The sequence below is a fragment of the Salvia splendens genome, chromosome 8 (assembly GCF_004379255.2).
Source record: "Salvia splendens isolate huo1 chromosome 8, SspV2, whole genome shotgun sequence".
Classification (NCBI taxonomy): Eukaryota; Viridiplantae; Streptophyta; class Magnoliopsida; order Lamiales; family Lamiaceae; genus Salvia; species Salvia splendens.
In genome coordinates this window covers 29,214,589-29,230,942 of record NC_056039.1, presented here as the reverse complement: position 1 = coordinate 29,230,942, position 16,354 = coordinate 29,214,589, and the positions used below count along the sequence as shown (strand labels likewise).

The window sequence follows — 16,354 nt, the reverse complement described above, 5'->3', positions numbered from 1 at the left end:
CATGATATTGTTTATAGTATTCTTGTTCTTCGCGCTCCGCTTCCGCAAGGATATCGGTGAAATCCATTTTTGAATTTTTTAGAGAGGGTTTGAGTGAGAGAGGAAGATGTAGATGAGTTGTATGAAAAAATATGAATGAGAGATGTTTTGATGTGAAAAATGGATGATGAATGTGTGTATTAATAAATGATTTTGGGATTTTAAATAATTATAAAAAATAAAAAAAACGGTAATAAAACCCTATATTTTTGGGAATCTGAAAATATATTTTGTTTAATTTTTGGTATTATTTTTTATTTAAAAAAAAAAAAAGGAAAATCCAACACATAATCCGTTGGTGAATAGAAACACGGGTGAATAGAAACACGCCACGTCGCCCGCTCAGCGGCACAAACGAGCTCGATGCATCAGGCAGCGCTGTGCCAGGAGCGAGAGCGCAGAGGCGGACAGCGCATTGCTGCTCCAGCGGCACGGACGCCGTCCGTCCCAGCGATCATAGCTGCGGATGCTCTAAGGGAAATAACATTTAAAGGTATATATATAAATATAAGCAAAGTATCTAACGAAATATTCTTCGCCATTGATTATCAAGAAATTCATTCGTGGACTTGCAAGAAATTAAGGGTATTTTTTCAATCATCCGTCTTCTCCTCAAGTTTTAGGGTTTCTGATTGTATCTTTCCGTCTGTCGTAGCAGAGGTATGTTTCATTTCTCAATCCTCCCAACTTTAATTTTCGCAACCACATTCGCTTGTTTGGGCCACGTATTTATATACACACAATTATCATCCCTTTTTTACTTGTACGGATTACTTTACCATGTGCAGATGTTTGGCTAATGCTGCTAATTGTAAGAAGTATGTTGCAACAGTTTTTAGAATTCATTTCAATGAATATGAAATTGATATACATGATGAAAAATGCTGTGTGAATAATTGGATTTATTTTGCATCATGAGGTCTGAATATTATGTGTCGCTGGTATTTGGCTGTAGGATTTGAACCTGTGATTTTGGTCTGGAATTCCATGTAGTTGGCCACAAGTTAAGGTTGCTATAATATGGAAATGAGTTTAGTGGGGTTTGACATCGGAAATGAGAACCTTGTTATAGCAGTAGCTAAGCAACGAGGAATTGATGTCTTGTTGAATGATGAGTCAAAACGGGAAAATCCAGCAGTGGTTTCGTTTGGCGAGAAGCAGAGGTTTTTGGGCTCTGCTGGGGCTGCATCTGCAACTATGAATCCCAAGTCGACTGTATCTCAGGTCAAGAGGTTAATTGGTCTGAATTATAGTGAGCCTTCTGTGCAGGATGACCTAAGATTGCTCCCGTTTGAGACATCGGAAGGACCTGATGGAGGAATCCTGATTCACCTGCAATACTTGAATGAAAGACACACTTTTACCCCTGTACAGATTTTGGCAATGCTGCTTGCCCACCTAAAGCAGATTGCAGAGAAAAATCTTGAGATGCAGATTTCCAACTGTGTGATCGGTATACCATGTTACTTCACGGCTTTGCAGAGACGTGCATATTTGCATGCTGCACAGATTGCAGGGTTGAGTCCAGTAAGGCTGATGCATGACTGTACTGCTGTTGGACTGGGTTATGGTATATACAAATCAGAGTTTCCAGACAGGGGTCCAGCAAATGTTGTGTTCGTAGATGTTGGTCATAGTGATACACAAGTTGCTGTTGTATCATTTGAGCCTGGCCATATGAAGGTACTATCCCATGCATTTGACAGCAACTTAGGAGGAAGGGACTTTGATGAAGTTCTGGTTAAACATTTTGCAGCCATGTTTAGGGAACAATACAATATTGATGTTTATTCTAGTACCCGGGCTTCTATTAGGCTGAGAGCAGCTTGTGAGAAATTGAAAAAAGTTTTGAGTGCTAACCCAGAGGCACCGCTGAGTATTGAGTGCTTGATGGATGAAAAAGACGTCAAAGGATACATCAAAAGAGATGAGTTTGAGAATTTGGCTGCTCCATTGCTGGAAAGGATTAGTATTCCATGTCAAAAGGCTTTGCTAGAATCAGGTTTAAGTGTTGATAAGATTCACACAGTTGAGCTTGTTGGGTCAGGTTCTCGGATACCTGCCATTACAAAGATTATAAATTCACTTTTTAGAAAGGAGGCTGGTAGGACTCTGAATGCAAGTGAGTGTGTCGCTCGTGGCTGTGCCCTTCAATGTGCAATGTTAGGCCCCATATTCCGAGTGAGAGAGTATGAGGTTTGTTTTATGCGGCTATTCACTTGCATCTTATATTTCGCCTTTGATCTGAAATTTAATTATTGTTTTGATAATATGTATGTATGCATCAGATCCCAATAGTTGCTCAGCTCACTTTATGATGATTTTCCAGAACAGTGGTCTTACAGTAACCAATGAATTAAAAAATAGGAAACTGGACCCAGGTTAGCATCCTACCACTCTGTCCTGTGCCCATACAGACCTCACCCAATAATATTACCTGCAAACCAGCTTACCGAAAAGAGAGAAAAAACCATATGCAGAAAATTAAAAGAAAAATATGTGTTGCCTTACTTGAAATTGTATTCATCTCGCACTCGCAAGCCTTCTAGTCTTGATTAGAGAGTAGAGCCCCTGTAGAGATCATGAAAGCTAATGTTCTCCTAGTCACTCACAGGACTCTAAATATCTGCCCCTTATTTGCAGGTAGAGGACTGCTTTCCTTTCTCAATTGCATTTGCATCAGATGAAGGGCCAATCCGCTCCGTAGCTGACGGAGTGTTGTTTCCAAAAGGCAATCCTTTTCCAAGTACAAAAGTTCTTACATTGTACAGAAATGATATATTTCACATGGAAGCTTACTATGCAAATCACAATGAGTTGCCTTCTGGTGTCTCAACAGGAATCAGCTCTTATAAGGTATAACTCTATTAACTTATTCAACTACTCAAAACAACCAACTTGTTTGGAATACTAAACGAGAGAGAGAGAGAGAGAGAGAGAGAGAGAAGGGACGGGGGGTGATTTTTAAGTTGACTTTCAAGCTGTCTACTGAAGAGTGGAATGTTTAATTTTTATTCTTGCAATATGAAAGCTACTATAGTTTATGGTATATTTTTGGGAGATTTGGTTGTTTATGATGGATGTGTTGCATTTGAGTTCAGAATTAATGCTGGCATGATATAATAAGTTGGACATACTTTTTGTTGGATCATGGGTAAATCATTAGAAAATAGTCAATATACTTTAGTGACAGTATAGTGATGATCCATGTTAGAAAAATTACACCTGAATACAATACAATGCTTGATTGCTTGAACCTTGACTTTGGTTTCTGCCACGGTATCTGGTTTCTAGCTTAGTCACCTGCACTATGTACTAGTGCAACTTGATGGGAAATTCTCTTAATCAGAGGGACTTGGAAACTGGAACCTTAAGGAAAGAGTCAGGAAGGGGAGCCCTTAAATTCTTAACTAGTTGCTTATATGGTGAAGCATTTGAACTTAAAGTACTTAAAGCCAATAGCCTATTATATACTAAGAGACTTGAAGATGGTAGGTTTAGAGATCGGGCTGTGCACAATTTTAGTCTGCTTTTTAGATTTAGAGGTTCGTGTTGTTCACATATTTTTTTGTCTGCTTTCTAGGTTTGAGGTTCTTCCTTTCTTTTATCAATGTCTCTGATCAGAATATCTTGATACTCTTTATCTGATGATATCTATTACGCAGATTGGGCCATTCAGAGTTCCCAATGAAGAGAAGACAAAGATAAAAGTCAAATTTGAGCTAAATCTGCATGGAGTTGTCTCTATAGATTCTGCATCTGTAAGTGTGTGCCTGTGTGTATTTTTACTAGAAATTTCGTATTAGGAGCCTTGATAGTGTGGTGCCATGTTTTATAGAACACTATACATCTCTATGCAGCTGGTAGGTGATCATGTGGACGATTCTTCTGGACACAACAGCATTGATACCCATTCAAATGTTGAGCCTAGCAATTCCGAGTCATCTAAGAAATCAAATGGTCCTCTTGTAAGTCCGATTAAACACCTATTAAATGACTCTTAGGCTGAATGACATGATAGTCTTCTCCACGTGATAAATTTTTTGAATACTTCTATAGTATATATGACATGGATTACAAGTAATGACTCCTTTGATATATGTGGTATAATGCTTCATCAGGCATACGGTATTACCATTTGTCTCTTTTGTTGTTCTCTTTAACTGCTCTGTTTTTGGATTACCCTTGAAACATGAATTTCCAAATTTTCTCTATAAAAATGATAAAATCATTTCATCTGTTGCTCTAAATTCTAATGATGTAGTAATGACTGATGAATACATTGGAGTTGATTGTAGTATGGTAAAAAAAAAGGATTCTTTGAAGTACTGCAAAATTTGGGCATGATGAGTGTTCACATGATTAATCAAGTGAAACTTATTATTTTCTTCAAATTCTAAAGCTAAAATGAATAAATGATTGTCAAAATATTATGGTTTCCCCTATTATAGGGTCATGAGATGAGACGGCTAATGGCTGTCAGACGACAGAACATATTGGTGGATGAGAATATATATGGTGGGATGGCACCTGATGAGCTCTGCCGAGCTCAAGAGAAAGAGCTACAGTTTACCCAGCAAGATATAAATATGGAAAGGACCAAAGAGAAAAAAAATGCACTGGAGGCGTATGTATATGAAACGCGAAATAAGGTGCAGACGTGCTTTTCTTTGTATGTTGCTTTATACTCTTATATGTTACTGGGGTTCTTATTGATTCAGCTATCATGACAATGTTCAATTAGTATTAAATTTTATGAGAAATAGTGCAAGCAGCATAGACTTTGGTGTTTATCTCTGTAACTTACTGTGAACTTGAATAATGGTGAATGCTAATAGGGCTCCGTAACTTACTGTGAACTTGAAAGTAGACGGTCCATAATTCGAAAAAAATGATATCCATTTGATTGAAGGTCAAATGCTAAATACTTTCCTGCACGTAAGAATGACTGCTGATGTCCACCTTTTATAGGGGACTGTAGTGTGTTGACATTTGATTGTCTTTAATTGGTTAATTGTCATGGATGCAGTACTCTTGCACGAGATTCTTAATTATGTGTTTCATCTTTGAATATGTTCTAGGTCCGTACTATTATCCTTTTTGGATGTCTCATAATATTTATTTAATATTATTATGTTAACAGCTTTTAGATACATACCGGAGCTTTGCCACTGATTTCGAAAAAGACGAAATTTCCAGTAACTTGCAACAAACTGAAGACTGGATTTACGGAGATGGAGATGATGAGTCAGAAAATGTTTACACTGAAAGGTTACAGGATTTGAAAAAGGTTTGTTGAGTTTTTTTATTATCTTTTCAACTTTGTTGTCACTATTTATTTATTATTCTCAGTATTTAATCAGATTGTGGATCCGATTGAAAATCGATACAAAGATGAAGCAGCCAGGGAACAGGCCACTAGAAACCTATTGAACTGCATTGAGGAGTTTCGGGTGGCTGTAGGATCACTTTCACCAAGTGCAAGGGATGCAGTACGTCCCTTTAACATAAAATCATTTGGATTTGATTGTTTATGATACTATGTCTGTCTAATTCTGAAAAAATCACTATTATCTTCACTTTGATCTTTTTGAAGGTTATTAGGGAATGCAATAAAGCAGAGCTGTGGCTCCAAGAGAAAAAACAGCAGCAAGACTTACTTCCTAAGAATGCAGATCCAGTATTTTGGTCGAGTGAAATCTCGAGAAAAGCTGATGCTCTGCATGCGTATGTCTGGAACTCCTATAGTCACTGAAACAAATAGTTCAGGCCTGTTTATATATGGCTACTCATACATGGACTTTAATATGTTTCTCGTATTTTCCACCTGCCTCGAATTTGACGCTCTTTGACTGAATAGGCGTAAATTAAGTCTGCAATCATCACGAAAGTACATAAAGGGGAATTCCAACTCTCTGGATAACGTTGTCTCATATTATAAGCCTCCTTCGATTGTCTTTAGGCTGTAACTATTTCTCTTCGTTATTTTCTTGTAAAATGATCTTCAGCATCATATATGGCATTCTGTTCAAAAACTAGGGGAATATGTAGGAATTGATTTGCTTTGATTTGATCTTAATGCCAGTCATTTAACTGAGAAAATGTGTTTTCAGGATGTGCAAACATGTGACAGAATCCAAGCATGACCGAGAATCAGACGTGAGAGGTAAACGGGATGATATGGAAGTTGATTGACGATGTGCATTTGAACAGGACTCTTTGATTCTACGAAACCTAGTCCAGGAAAGCTGTTATGTGGATTTATGGTGTTTTTGCATGGTCAGCCATCCTTGTCACCCAAAATCTGTGAGTTTCTTCTCTCTTTCTCTCTCTTGCGATGTGATGGCAAACCTAAAGCTACTGATGGCTATTTCTGTGATTTGCAGAAGCTGTTTGCTGAATCTTCAACACAGTTGACATAGTTAAGGTCCACTTTAAGTGAGATAGATCAGTTTGCCATATTTTTCATCAAGAGTGCTACTTTCTATAAGGAGTGAATAATATAATGGTGTGGCGTTTTTATAGGCAAGTGTAATATTAAAGGTTGTTAAGCTGTCCTCTTTCTTTTGGTGATATTGAATGAACAATGGGTAAAAGCACTAGGCTTCACATGGTTCCTTGACCCTTGTTTGTCACTTCTTACACATGATTGCTTCAAGTGTGTTGAATTGAATCTCAGTTTAACTCGAGTCTTAAATGTCAAGAATCGTTTTTGAAGCACATTCTGTGGCAATGAATTGTTTTGCATTTTTTTAGCGACTTGTCTTTGTCATATTCATTAGTGTTGTGTGAAATTGAACTACTGTTATAGTTGTACCAACTGTGTAGTTTCGTGTTCATGCATAGAAAATATAGGTTTCTATGTAATTTGATATTGAACGACACCTGAAAAATCAATCATATGATGAATGATTTAATCTACGAATATTAAATAATATTAAGACTTGTTAACTTTTATGATTTTTGATGAGTTAATTTTGTTATTTATGTGTTAATTAATGGAAAAATTGTTCGCATAGAGATATGTGAAGAGGCATGGGGTTGTACGAGCTGTGGTGGTCTAATGTAGAAATTGAGGGAAATGATAATGTGACAAAAACTACGTAAATTACTAGTATTATTTCCTCACAAATTGAAAAAATAAGTTAACATGAGTCTTATGTCATATGGTCAAACTAAAAAAATGCTGTTTCAATTCATCGTGTTTTATCAGTTGTCAACTTGTCATTCATGGCATTGGTTAATTAATACTCTGTACACACGCGTGTTTGGTAGGGTAGATAACTCATCCAGGATGAAACTCAGTAAAAACTATGAAGTGAAGGCAGTGATGAAGTTGCTTAAGCTTCAAATATTTAGAAAAGTAAGTCTATTCTGCTGGGAAGAAGACAACAAGAATACCAATGCAATCATGAGATAAATAAGCTGAAGTGTAAACATTGTATGACTATGGTAATTGAAAACGAATAATAACTTCCTTGAAGTAGAAAAAATCAATGAATGAGGCAACATGTATGGCAACAAAATTAATTCCCAACTGATATATACACGGTAGGCATTGCAATCAAGAAGAACTTGGCCATCCTTTCGAGAGCTTCTTTACAAATAAAATTTATTAGACTAGCACAGCACATAAGATATATAAATGCTAACTGTAAGAAATTTAACCTCTTGAGTCAATTTTCGACTGAGGGTTGGTCAGAACCTAGCTGGAGCTGCACTTCCTTGGCTTCAGTTTGAGCGTTTTTTGCTTTCACCTCTTTGGTTCAGATTGAGCACATCAAATATATAACCACAACTTGTTTTAGTAGGACCTACACCACAATCAAGATGGCAACGAAGGCCATCAAAGATGGTAGTATATAATTTGCGGCCTTCTGCTGAAAATCTGATATGATAAATTTTCGTGTCAGCAACAGCTTTAGCAAAAATAGAATCAAAGGTGAATAAAGTTCCTAAGTTTTACCCTCTTGTCTTGACAAGAAACTATTGAACTACCAAGTTCTACGAGGAAGGTGATCATTATAATATGCAACATGAAACTTTTTTAAGAATGGCAAAATGCAGTATCAAAAGTAAGAAGTAGAATAATTGTAGCGCACAGAGTGGACTTACTACTTTGCCCAGAAGCCACTGCAGGAAGGGCAGGAATTTTGACAGCTGCTGTAAGAAATAAAATAAGTTTTGTGAGTAGTTCTGAACAGAAACATCTTTAAGTATCCCACTAGGTGAATTAGCAAACGTACTTTTGTTGCACGATGAAGCTGGTAACTGTGTGGTTGCAGGCCAAGGGGCTGGAATGTTGTCATTCAAATCACAGACGAAGCTGACCCCTGCAGACTGGTCAAATATTACATCTGATGGCAAGCTGGGGAGGAGGCATCCAGATTCTACTCAAAGACAAAATTGATATCAAGTGAGATTATAATCAATTAAAAAACTGTAAAAATATGAAAAGCATAAGAACATCTTTATTCAGTCGGATTTCAGGTTGCCAATTAAGAACCTAGAAGCCATGAAGGGGGATCCATTAGGAGCTATATCAACTCTATTAGCAAGGTTTCAAATTGTGTATAACAATTTCTTGTGCATTGTCAGGTATTGCATATATGAATTTGATATAAAACTAACAAAAAAAAAATTCCAAAACTTCTCAGCTCCGAGTGCAACAAGCCCTATAAAGCATCTGTTTCCAAGGGTGCGTTCTCTGTGGTTGTAAATTATCTTTGTTGGTAAATTTATCTTTGATTGACAAGAAATAGAGTATCTCATGATCAATTTACAACCAAAGAGAATGCATTCTAAATAGCCAAGGTTTTATATGCACTTCGAAATCGGGCATCAATTCTTCAAAAAAAGGTATTGAAAAACACAACCAAACCTATCAAGTTGGTTATAGTGATCACAATAATGAAATTAAGAAAGTAAAGGTTAGAAATTTACCCTGAACACCAACTGCAGAAGTGATGTGATTAATGCCCAAGCAGACCAGCATGACAAAACAACAAATTTTGCAGCATTAGGAGCAGTTCTATATTTATGTTGTAATGATATTTAAGTAGCAGGGAGACCAAAATAACCTTGGAGGGAGAAGTCTTTGAGGCTAATATGACACTGGCTGTAGACATTCTTGGTAATGTTTGCTTTCCGTAATCTTACTCCAAGTGATGCAGCACAATTTAAAGCTTGCAAATTTGTGACAAAGCTCTGCCTTTGCAGGTGAGAGACGTAGCTCTCAAGTGAACTGCAACAAGCTGTTTGATTACTCTTTCCAGCACCACACCCTTCTATGACATGACTCATGTTTGGAAAATTCAGAGGACATCCTGCAGTAGCAATGTAAGAGGAGAAGCGGCGTTAACTTTTAATTAATGTATATGAGAAGTTCTTCTTCGACATTTAATTAATCAATTAATAAAATGTGGGGCAAAAGTAGTGTAGAAAAGCTTCTCCACTTCCAAGACTAAGTAAAAGGACTAAAGGCTCCAGTTATTAAAGTCGACAATGAAGAGACATCTGCTGTCATTTGAATCTAGAAGAATAACATTTATAAAGAGGTTGAAGATACTGGAAACTAAACTATGGGCCTAATAATAAATTTCTTTACAATCAAGAAATCTGACTATCTTTTTCAGTTGCATGTCTTGACTAGGAAAATGGGATGCATCCAGAACATATAAATGAACGGGTACTTTTTCAGAAGGAGCAAATAAAAAAAATCTAACCAACACTATGAAAATTTCTACAAGGGCCTAAAGAGTAAAGGAAGAATCCTAACTGTTACAGGAAAATGGTTATCACTTTAATGATGAATAGACTGAACAACAGATATATTACGAGGGATTGAGAGTCTGAAAAGAGTTAGCGGATAGAAAAAAGTACAGACAAATCATAGTCATAGTCTCATAGAACTTTGGGGCAGCTCTCTTTCTTTCATGTGGGGATTAGATTATTAGAAACAATGGGGGGATTATTATTTAATAATCCGTTTCCAACATCAATTTAGCCATGCATGGAGTGTGAGTGTGTATAGAAAATATTTTGAAAGCAATGTAATCTTGAAATAAATAGAGATCCAACATCTGAAGTAAATTGCTACAAATAAATAATATCATGCATTGCTCAAATTTACCTTTGTTAATTCTGCAATTAGATATTCCTCGAAGAACTTCCTTTGCACGAGAAGGCTCGAGTTTACTTCCAAGCCATCGCAGTACAATACTTTTGCAGTCATTAATCCTAGTTGTGTGATCAGACAGCACATGAGAATCATCTAGGGCTAGAAGACAGTAAGCTTTTTGGGCAAGTTTCCTAGCAGCATCAAGAATGGCATTCTGACAAACTTGCTCGCAGCATTCATTCACAGAATTAATCTTCCCACAGGCAGCTAGAAGGTTAGATGTTTCTACAGTGCTCTCAAACTCAGAAACGTCACTAACAGGGCAAGAACCTCCAGTAAGATTTGATGAATGAATCGAGCAAATCTTAGATAAACTATCATTGGCTCCCTGACCCACCAAAATCTGTTGAAAATCTGAAAGGCAATGTGCAGCAAGTGTTCCATTTAAAGCTAGTGTATTGGTATATTTACTAGATTGGCCAATGAGAATCACCAACGTAGCCTCAACTTGAGGACAGCACACTACGTTAGCCAAAACTGGTGCAAATGCAGCCATACAATCAGTTGATGTCACCATCATCATATTTGATAGTGACGTAAAGTTCAGCACAAAAATTCCTGTATAGATTTAAATTTAAATTAGTACAAAAGTGAAACAACATGAAAATTAATGTATATTTTTTGGAATATAGAAGGTGAGAGAGACAAACCGGATAATTTGGGGATTGTGCTATTTGTGAATGGTGTTAATGGGGATGGAGCCAGAAGAGGAAGAAACGGCTGAGGAGCAGCAGTTGGGGAAATTTGGGGTAAAGGTAAATCTGCCCTTCTTTCTGCCAGAGCAGAATTACCCAAAGAGTTTCCAGATGATTCATGTATACCTGTATATGCAGCAAGTTCCCAGTATAAACCATACTGAGATGTTAACATCATGCAAATCATTATAAGCACATAAGGTCAAGTATGATTTAATCATTATTTTACTTTATCTAATTCAGTTACAATCTTTCCTTAACTGTCTTAATAAACACAAGAAAATGCAATATAATGTTAGAAAGATCATATCTGCAGAATTTGTTAATAACAACTAAGCTATATTTCACTGCTTCATCAAAGTGTAGGAATGTAGATTGCTGATAAATTATGACAATTTTGACATAGTTGAATCTGATATCTCCTATATTAAAAAATCATTAATCACTCCCGGGTGGTTTTACAGATAATATGTTGAGATGACTATACTACTGCACAAAACTGAGACTCGTGAGAACTGCACTAGACTTGACAATCACCTTTCATGCTAAATCTTTTGAATGTATTCATTAGCTTAGCTTAAATGGTCAAACATGAATTGAAATTCTATTTATCCGGACTTAACAATCATCACCTTTCATGCTTAATCTTTTGCGGTGGTGAATACAAGAGTGGGAGTCCATAAGAAACATAATTTCTCCAGAATTTTCCAATGGTAATGACTAATATCTAATTCTCGTGAGACTACTATCGTGAGAATGTTGGTAATCATGCGCTAAAAAAGGGAAGAGCACGGAATCCCCAATTCTAAACCCAAACAGTTTTCACTGAAAACATTCCAGTCACATTTTCAAACACATAACAGCCACAGATGATGAGGTGGGGAGTATTTATTTAAATAAGTTAAAATTTTGAAGTATTACACATATCGAAGGAGTTGAATGCCATTCCCGTAAACTTCACCAGAGTTCAAGAAATTGAGATAACCAATACAGGAAACCAAAAATACAAAGACAAAACCGCCAATTAACCCAACCATTTTTGGAAATATACTTACATCCTCAAACCGCATTCAGATCACAAACCAACCCAACTCACTCATTTCTTGGGAACCCAAAAACTTTCCAAGAATAACGAAAGGATCAAACTTAACAGATCACTCAATAAACAAAGAAGCCGAAAATAGCTTTAAAGTAAACTGAAAAAAAAAAAAGAAATTCTCACACAGAAGAGCCAGAAGCACAATTGAAGCCCAAATGTGCAAACTTTGCACCGGCCGTCCCCGCATTCTGAGCTGCTCCAAACTCAATTCAACAAAATTGGCGAGCAATGCACCCCAAAAAAATTAGGAAAAATAAAATAAAAGTGAGAATTTAGTGTTTTATGAGGAAGAACCAGACTTGAAGGTAAAGGTAGAGCAGAGATGGAGTTCAGGGAAGGGTTTGGAAGAGAGCTGGGGCAGCCATAAGTGAGTGGGGACAAGGGGCAGCAATCAACAACGATACCTGTACATAAAAATTGTGAAGAGGGCGAGGCCCCACTACCGAGTCTCAGTTGAAAATAACCGTGATTACCTATATAGAACAACCACCCAAAGCGGGTGGAAAGCATGAAGCATTAAAGGCCATGGAGCTCAGCTGCCCCTCTTAATTCGCACGCTTTGATGGGTCACATGCCGGGCACGTGAGGACCGCATTCTCTCGCCTCCTTTATGACTTTCTATGCTCTGCTTTCAGACTTGTAAATCATTTTTTTTCGGTGACTTAATTTTCTTTTCTATTTCTAAAATTTTCGTCTTTAATTATCAAACACAGGCTGGAAAATGTGTGTCCTTCAGTATTATACTCATCCGAATTTCATTCTTGCAGTATTTTTCTTAATTTAATTCCAAAGTCGGAATGAATTTTTTTTTCAGATCTGTGGATAATACTTATCTTACAAAAACTCTTCCTTTCCCAACATTCTCAGCGGCTGCTCAGCGAAAAGAGAGGGGTGGCGCAGCCATGGAGTGTTCATAATCTTACTTAAATGCCACTTCTCCTATGTTATAGGAAGATTAACATTGTGGAAATGCAGATTAAAGACATCATTTTTAAGAGATTGAAAGTTATAGAAACTGATTTCAATTTTAATTCTTGAAGAAAATCAAACAAATTACTCCCTTATAAGTGTTGCAGTTTGCACTAGCAAACAGGGCACCGAATCATGAAATTATTGGGAAATTTAGAACAAATAACCAGCAAATAAAAAACGTAAACATTCGTCCATCTTCCTGAATTTAATGCCATAGTTAATATATTTACTCGTCAAGACTGCATGGTTTGAATATGAAGTTTATTTGACTACTCAATTATTTGAATGTACTTGTTTTTGCAAGTGTTAGATGGCCCAAAATAATGGATAAGTTGGGCCTAGTAGTATAATGTTTATAACTGCTCTTTCACAACTTATTCAAATAATTGATTATTGCCATTGCATTAACATGTATGGCGTGAAATTATTTAATTTGGAATCTGACAACCTCTATTTTTTATGTTCAGTTTGGAAGGTATGTTTCGATAGGATAATAATGTTTTCTCCAAGTTTTACTTGTTGTATGGTAATAAATTATATTTTGGTCCGTGTTAGTTTTTCGGTCCACCTTATATTCTATGTTTTGATGTGTTAAAATAAACACATCAAGTAGGTGAGTTATTTAATCTACATCAAAAATTAAATCATGATAATTAATTTAAATTATCTTATTGCCTTAATTTTTTCACCTTTCCATTTTGATTGAGATTTAATAAAAGTATTTTGGTATAATTACAATTCAAACTTAGATACAAACTAATATAGAGTTTAAATGTTTATTTTATTTATCTAATATATTAAAAACGAAATCATTTTTAATTATTCACATAAAACTAAATAATTCATCTCATTTGTTAACTAACAGAGTAAATCCCAACTCAACTACTAAACTGGGCCTTAAACAATAAATGACACAGATTTTAATTTTGGACTATAGTGTATCATTTGATGCAATAGAATGAGGAGAAAAAAGGGAATGATGAAAGTAAAAAATAGGAGTGTGAATTGCAGGTGAATTATTATTAAATAATGTGAGGCCCAAATGTTTGGGCTGGCCCTATTAAAAACACGGTAGAACTATAAAGTTTATTAGGCTGGTGATTAGGGTCCGCATCTCCGAAGCAAGTGCTAGGTGCTGTCTCCGTTATTGGGACATTCACAAATTTGGTTACTGTGAAACTCACAACAGACAGAGAATGATACTCCCTCCGTCCCACATAATTTGGGACACTTTGACCGGGCACGGGTTTTAAGAAATGTAATGAAAAATGAGTTGAAAAAATTAGTGGAACGTGGGTCATACTTTTATATATTAGTTTTATAATTAAATGTGAGTAGGAATGAGTTAGTGGAATGTGAGGTCCACTACCTAAAATGGTAAAAGTGAAATGAGTCAAATTATGTGGGACGATCCAAAATGGAAAACTGGGTCAAATTATGTGGGACGGAGAGAGTACAATACAATGAGTGCATGCGCTATTTAATTTGGTGGGGGAACCTCGCCAGTCGCCCCACAATTTGTTTTTCCATTTATTTTTTAAGTTAAATATCTGTAAAATGCAATCATCCACTCAACAATATCTCTGCATATTGCCAACTGATAAAACAAAATACTACGATGAATAAGAACTAGAAATTTGAAGACAAATGGGATGTGGAACAGACCTAAACAATTTCTAATATCAACACACTCGATCGAAATTGCTAATTTGATCACTAACAACTTGTCCCTCTCTAAGACAAAGGGGTTTGTCTAGCATAACGACAGATACAGAAAACACAACTTTTAAGATTGGACGTATTAAAGATGGTTGCCGTGATTTTGGAAGACAAAAGCGGTACAATCATCATTGCTAACGATAGATGACAGGTAACGAAAGTTAATATAACCCTACAACAAAGGGTTGGGGCTAGCATGGAGTCGGTAACAATTTCAAATGTTGAATTTAATGGAGTTTTTTGACTCTTATGTAGATGGTTGGGCAGAGCTGGTCACGCATGAGGCATGTAAGATGATTAAACTAACTTGGGTTCCCTCAAGTACAGTTACAATTTTGCCCTCAAAATATATATTTCCTTCCTTTTAATGTAAAATGAACATTTTCATACTTAATTACACAATAAGATTTTGCATTTTCTCTCTTTGGACCGATTAATGATTAATTTGAGGTTTGAAGTCCCTCGTCGGACTGATCCCTTCGGTTCTTTTTTCCCGAACTGCTTCATTCTTCAATCGACGATACGATTTACACAAGTTATTTCTTCTTTATATTTTATACAAATCATTTCCATCATTAATGATCTTTTATTTAGTTAAATCAACGATTAAATATATGCCTCCCTTTAAAAGTTCAATCATTTTATACACAAACTACTTTACTAAATTTGTGGATACATACATATAGCTAGCTAAGAATATATTCAGTACTATTATCATAGTGCGATTTTTCTTTACAAATTGCACCTGCTGTTTATTGATATGATGGAGTAGTATTTTAATAGTAGTTGGTTCATAATCGACAATCCTATTGATTAAAATTTGTCGTAGTTGAATAGCAGTGAATATTTAATTGGTGATTGTGTTGAAGGTGAATGTTGTGTTGCAAAGAAGCTTGTTGTTTATGGAAGTGGACCTCACCTTACTACATTGGGAGGAGGAAACGAAGGCAAAGCAATGGTGAAGCCATTAAATCCGTGTATCCCTTTCTTGAAAAAGGTATCCACCCTTTATTATTTTTGCTTATTTCAAACTTCAAAATTAAATTCAAATATTTTATATGTTGACATGCACCCACCTTCGTTCCACTTGCTCCTGTCTCTATAATTATATCATCCATCTCCTTCCAATAAAAACACAAGTTCAACTTCTTTTTCAATTTTTGTGTGGTTTTCCCTCATTGTGGGACGAAATACAATTCTATAATGTTAAAAGTAAAAAAAAATCCATGGGCTGCGACTCCTACCGTTTGTTTGTCTGTGTATGCATATATGTTTATAAAAGTTGAATTCACATAAAAAGCATTTACACTGAAATTGTGTATGGCCTGAAATTAATTACAACAAATAAATACTCCATATGATTGTATCATAGGGCAAATGATTTATGTAGGGGAAGGAGTTGCGTTGGATTAGTTGGCATTGACAAGAAAAGTGTATGAAAAGGGTAGTAAAAAAAACGCGTTGGGTTGGGTGGTCACTACCGAGTGCCTTAACGTGAGCACACAACTGCAAACAACAGAAAATGTCAAAATCTGTACTAGTAAATAACTAGAGAATTATCACTTTCCCAAACAGATATAGCATCAGTGGAGCAGGCCTCAATTAAACAGAAAAATGTCATGATTTTTCCTTCAGGGGCCACATGGAAAT

At 36.1% G+C, this 16,354-nt stretch overlaps 2 protein-coding genes across 5 annotated transcripts; one reads left to right on the top strand and one right to left on the bottom strand.

Annotated features, from left to right (window-relative positions):
• Window positions 1-564: 564 nt before the first annotated feature.
• LOC121743430 (heat shock 70 kDa protein 16-like) lies at window positions 565-6,794 on the top strand. 3 transcript variants are annotated; one of them, XM_042136742.1, is made up of 11 exons: window positions 565-699; window positions 995-2,235; window positions 2,683-2,895; window positions 3,705-3,800; window positions 3,900-4,007; window positions 4,491-4,691; window positions 5,183-5,329; window positions 5,403-5,531; window positions 5,636-5,766; window positions 6,153-6,345; window positions 6,426-6,794. In XM_042136742.1, exons 2-10 carry the CDS (start codon window positions 1,060-1,062, stop codon window positions 6,232-6,234), a joined length of 2,283 nt encoding a protein of 760 aa, XP_041992676.1. In that variant the 5' UTR covers window positions 565-699; window positions 995-1,059; the 3' UTR covers window positions 6,235-6,345; window positions 6,426-6,794. The 3 variants fall into 3 exon arrangements, with proteins under 3 accessions (XP_041992676.1, XP_041992677.1, XP_041992675.1); XM_042136743.1 differs by lacking the exon at window positions 565-699 and adding an exon at window positions 734-857 and having other exon boundaries at window positions 4,530-4,691; XM_042136741.1 differs by lacking the exon at window positions 565-699 and adding an exon at window positions 736-857.
• A 701-nt stretch (window positions 6,795-7,495) lies between these two features.
• LOC121743431 (uncharacterized GPI-anchored protein At1g61900-like) lies at window positions 7,496-12,648 on the bottom strand. Of its 2 annotated transcripts, none has more exons than XM_042136745.1 (8): window positions 12,137-12,648; window positions 10,870-11,040; window positions 10,172-10,777; window positions 9,120-9,365; window positions 8,983-8,994; window positions 8,286-8,429; window positions 8,155-8,199; window positions 7,496-7,927 (listed from the first exon to the last, which is right to left on the bottom strand). In XM_042136745.1, exons 1-8 carry the CDS (start codon window positions 12,198-12,200, stop codon window positions 7,854-7,856), a joined length of 1,362 nt encoding a protein of 453 aa, XP_041992679.1. In that variant the 5' UTR covers window positions 12,201-12,648; the 3' UTR covers window positions 7,496-7,853. The 2 variants fall into 2 exon arrangements, with proteins under 2 accessions (XP_041992679.1, XP_041992678.1); XM_042136744.1 differs by having other exon boundaries at window positions 8,155-8,202; window positions 12,137-12,644.
• Window positions 12,649-16,354: the final 3,706 nt, after the last annotated feature.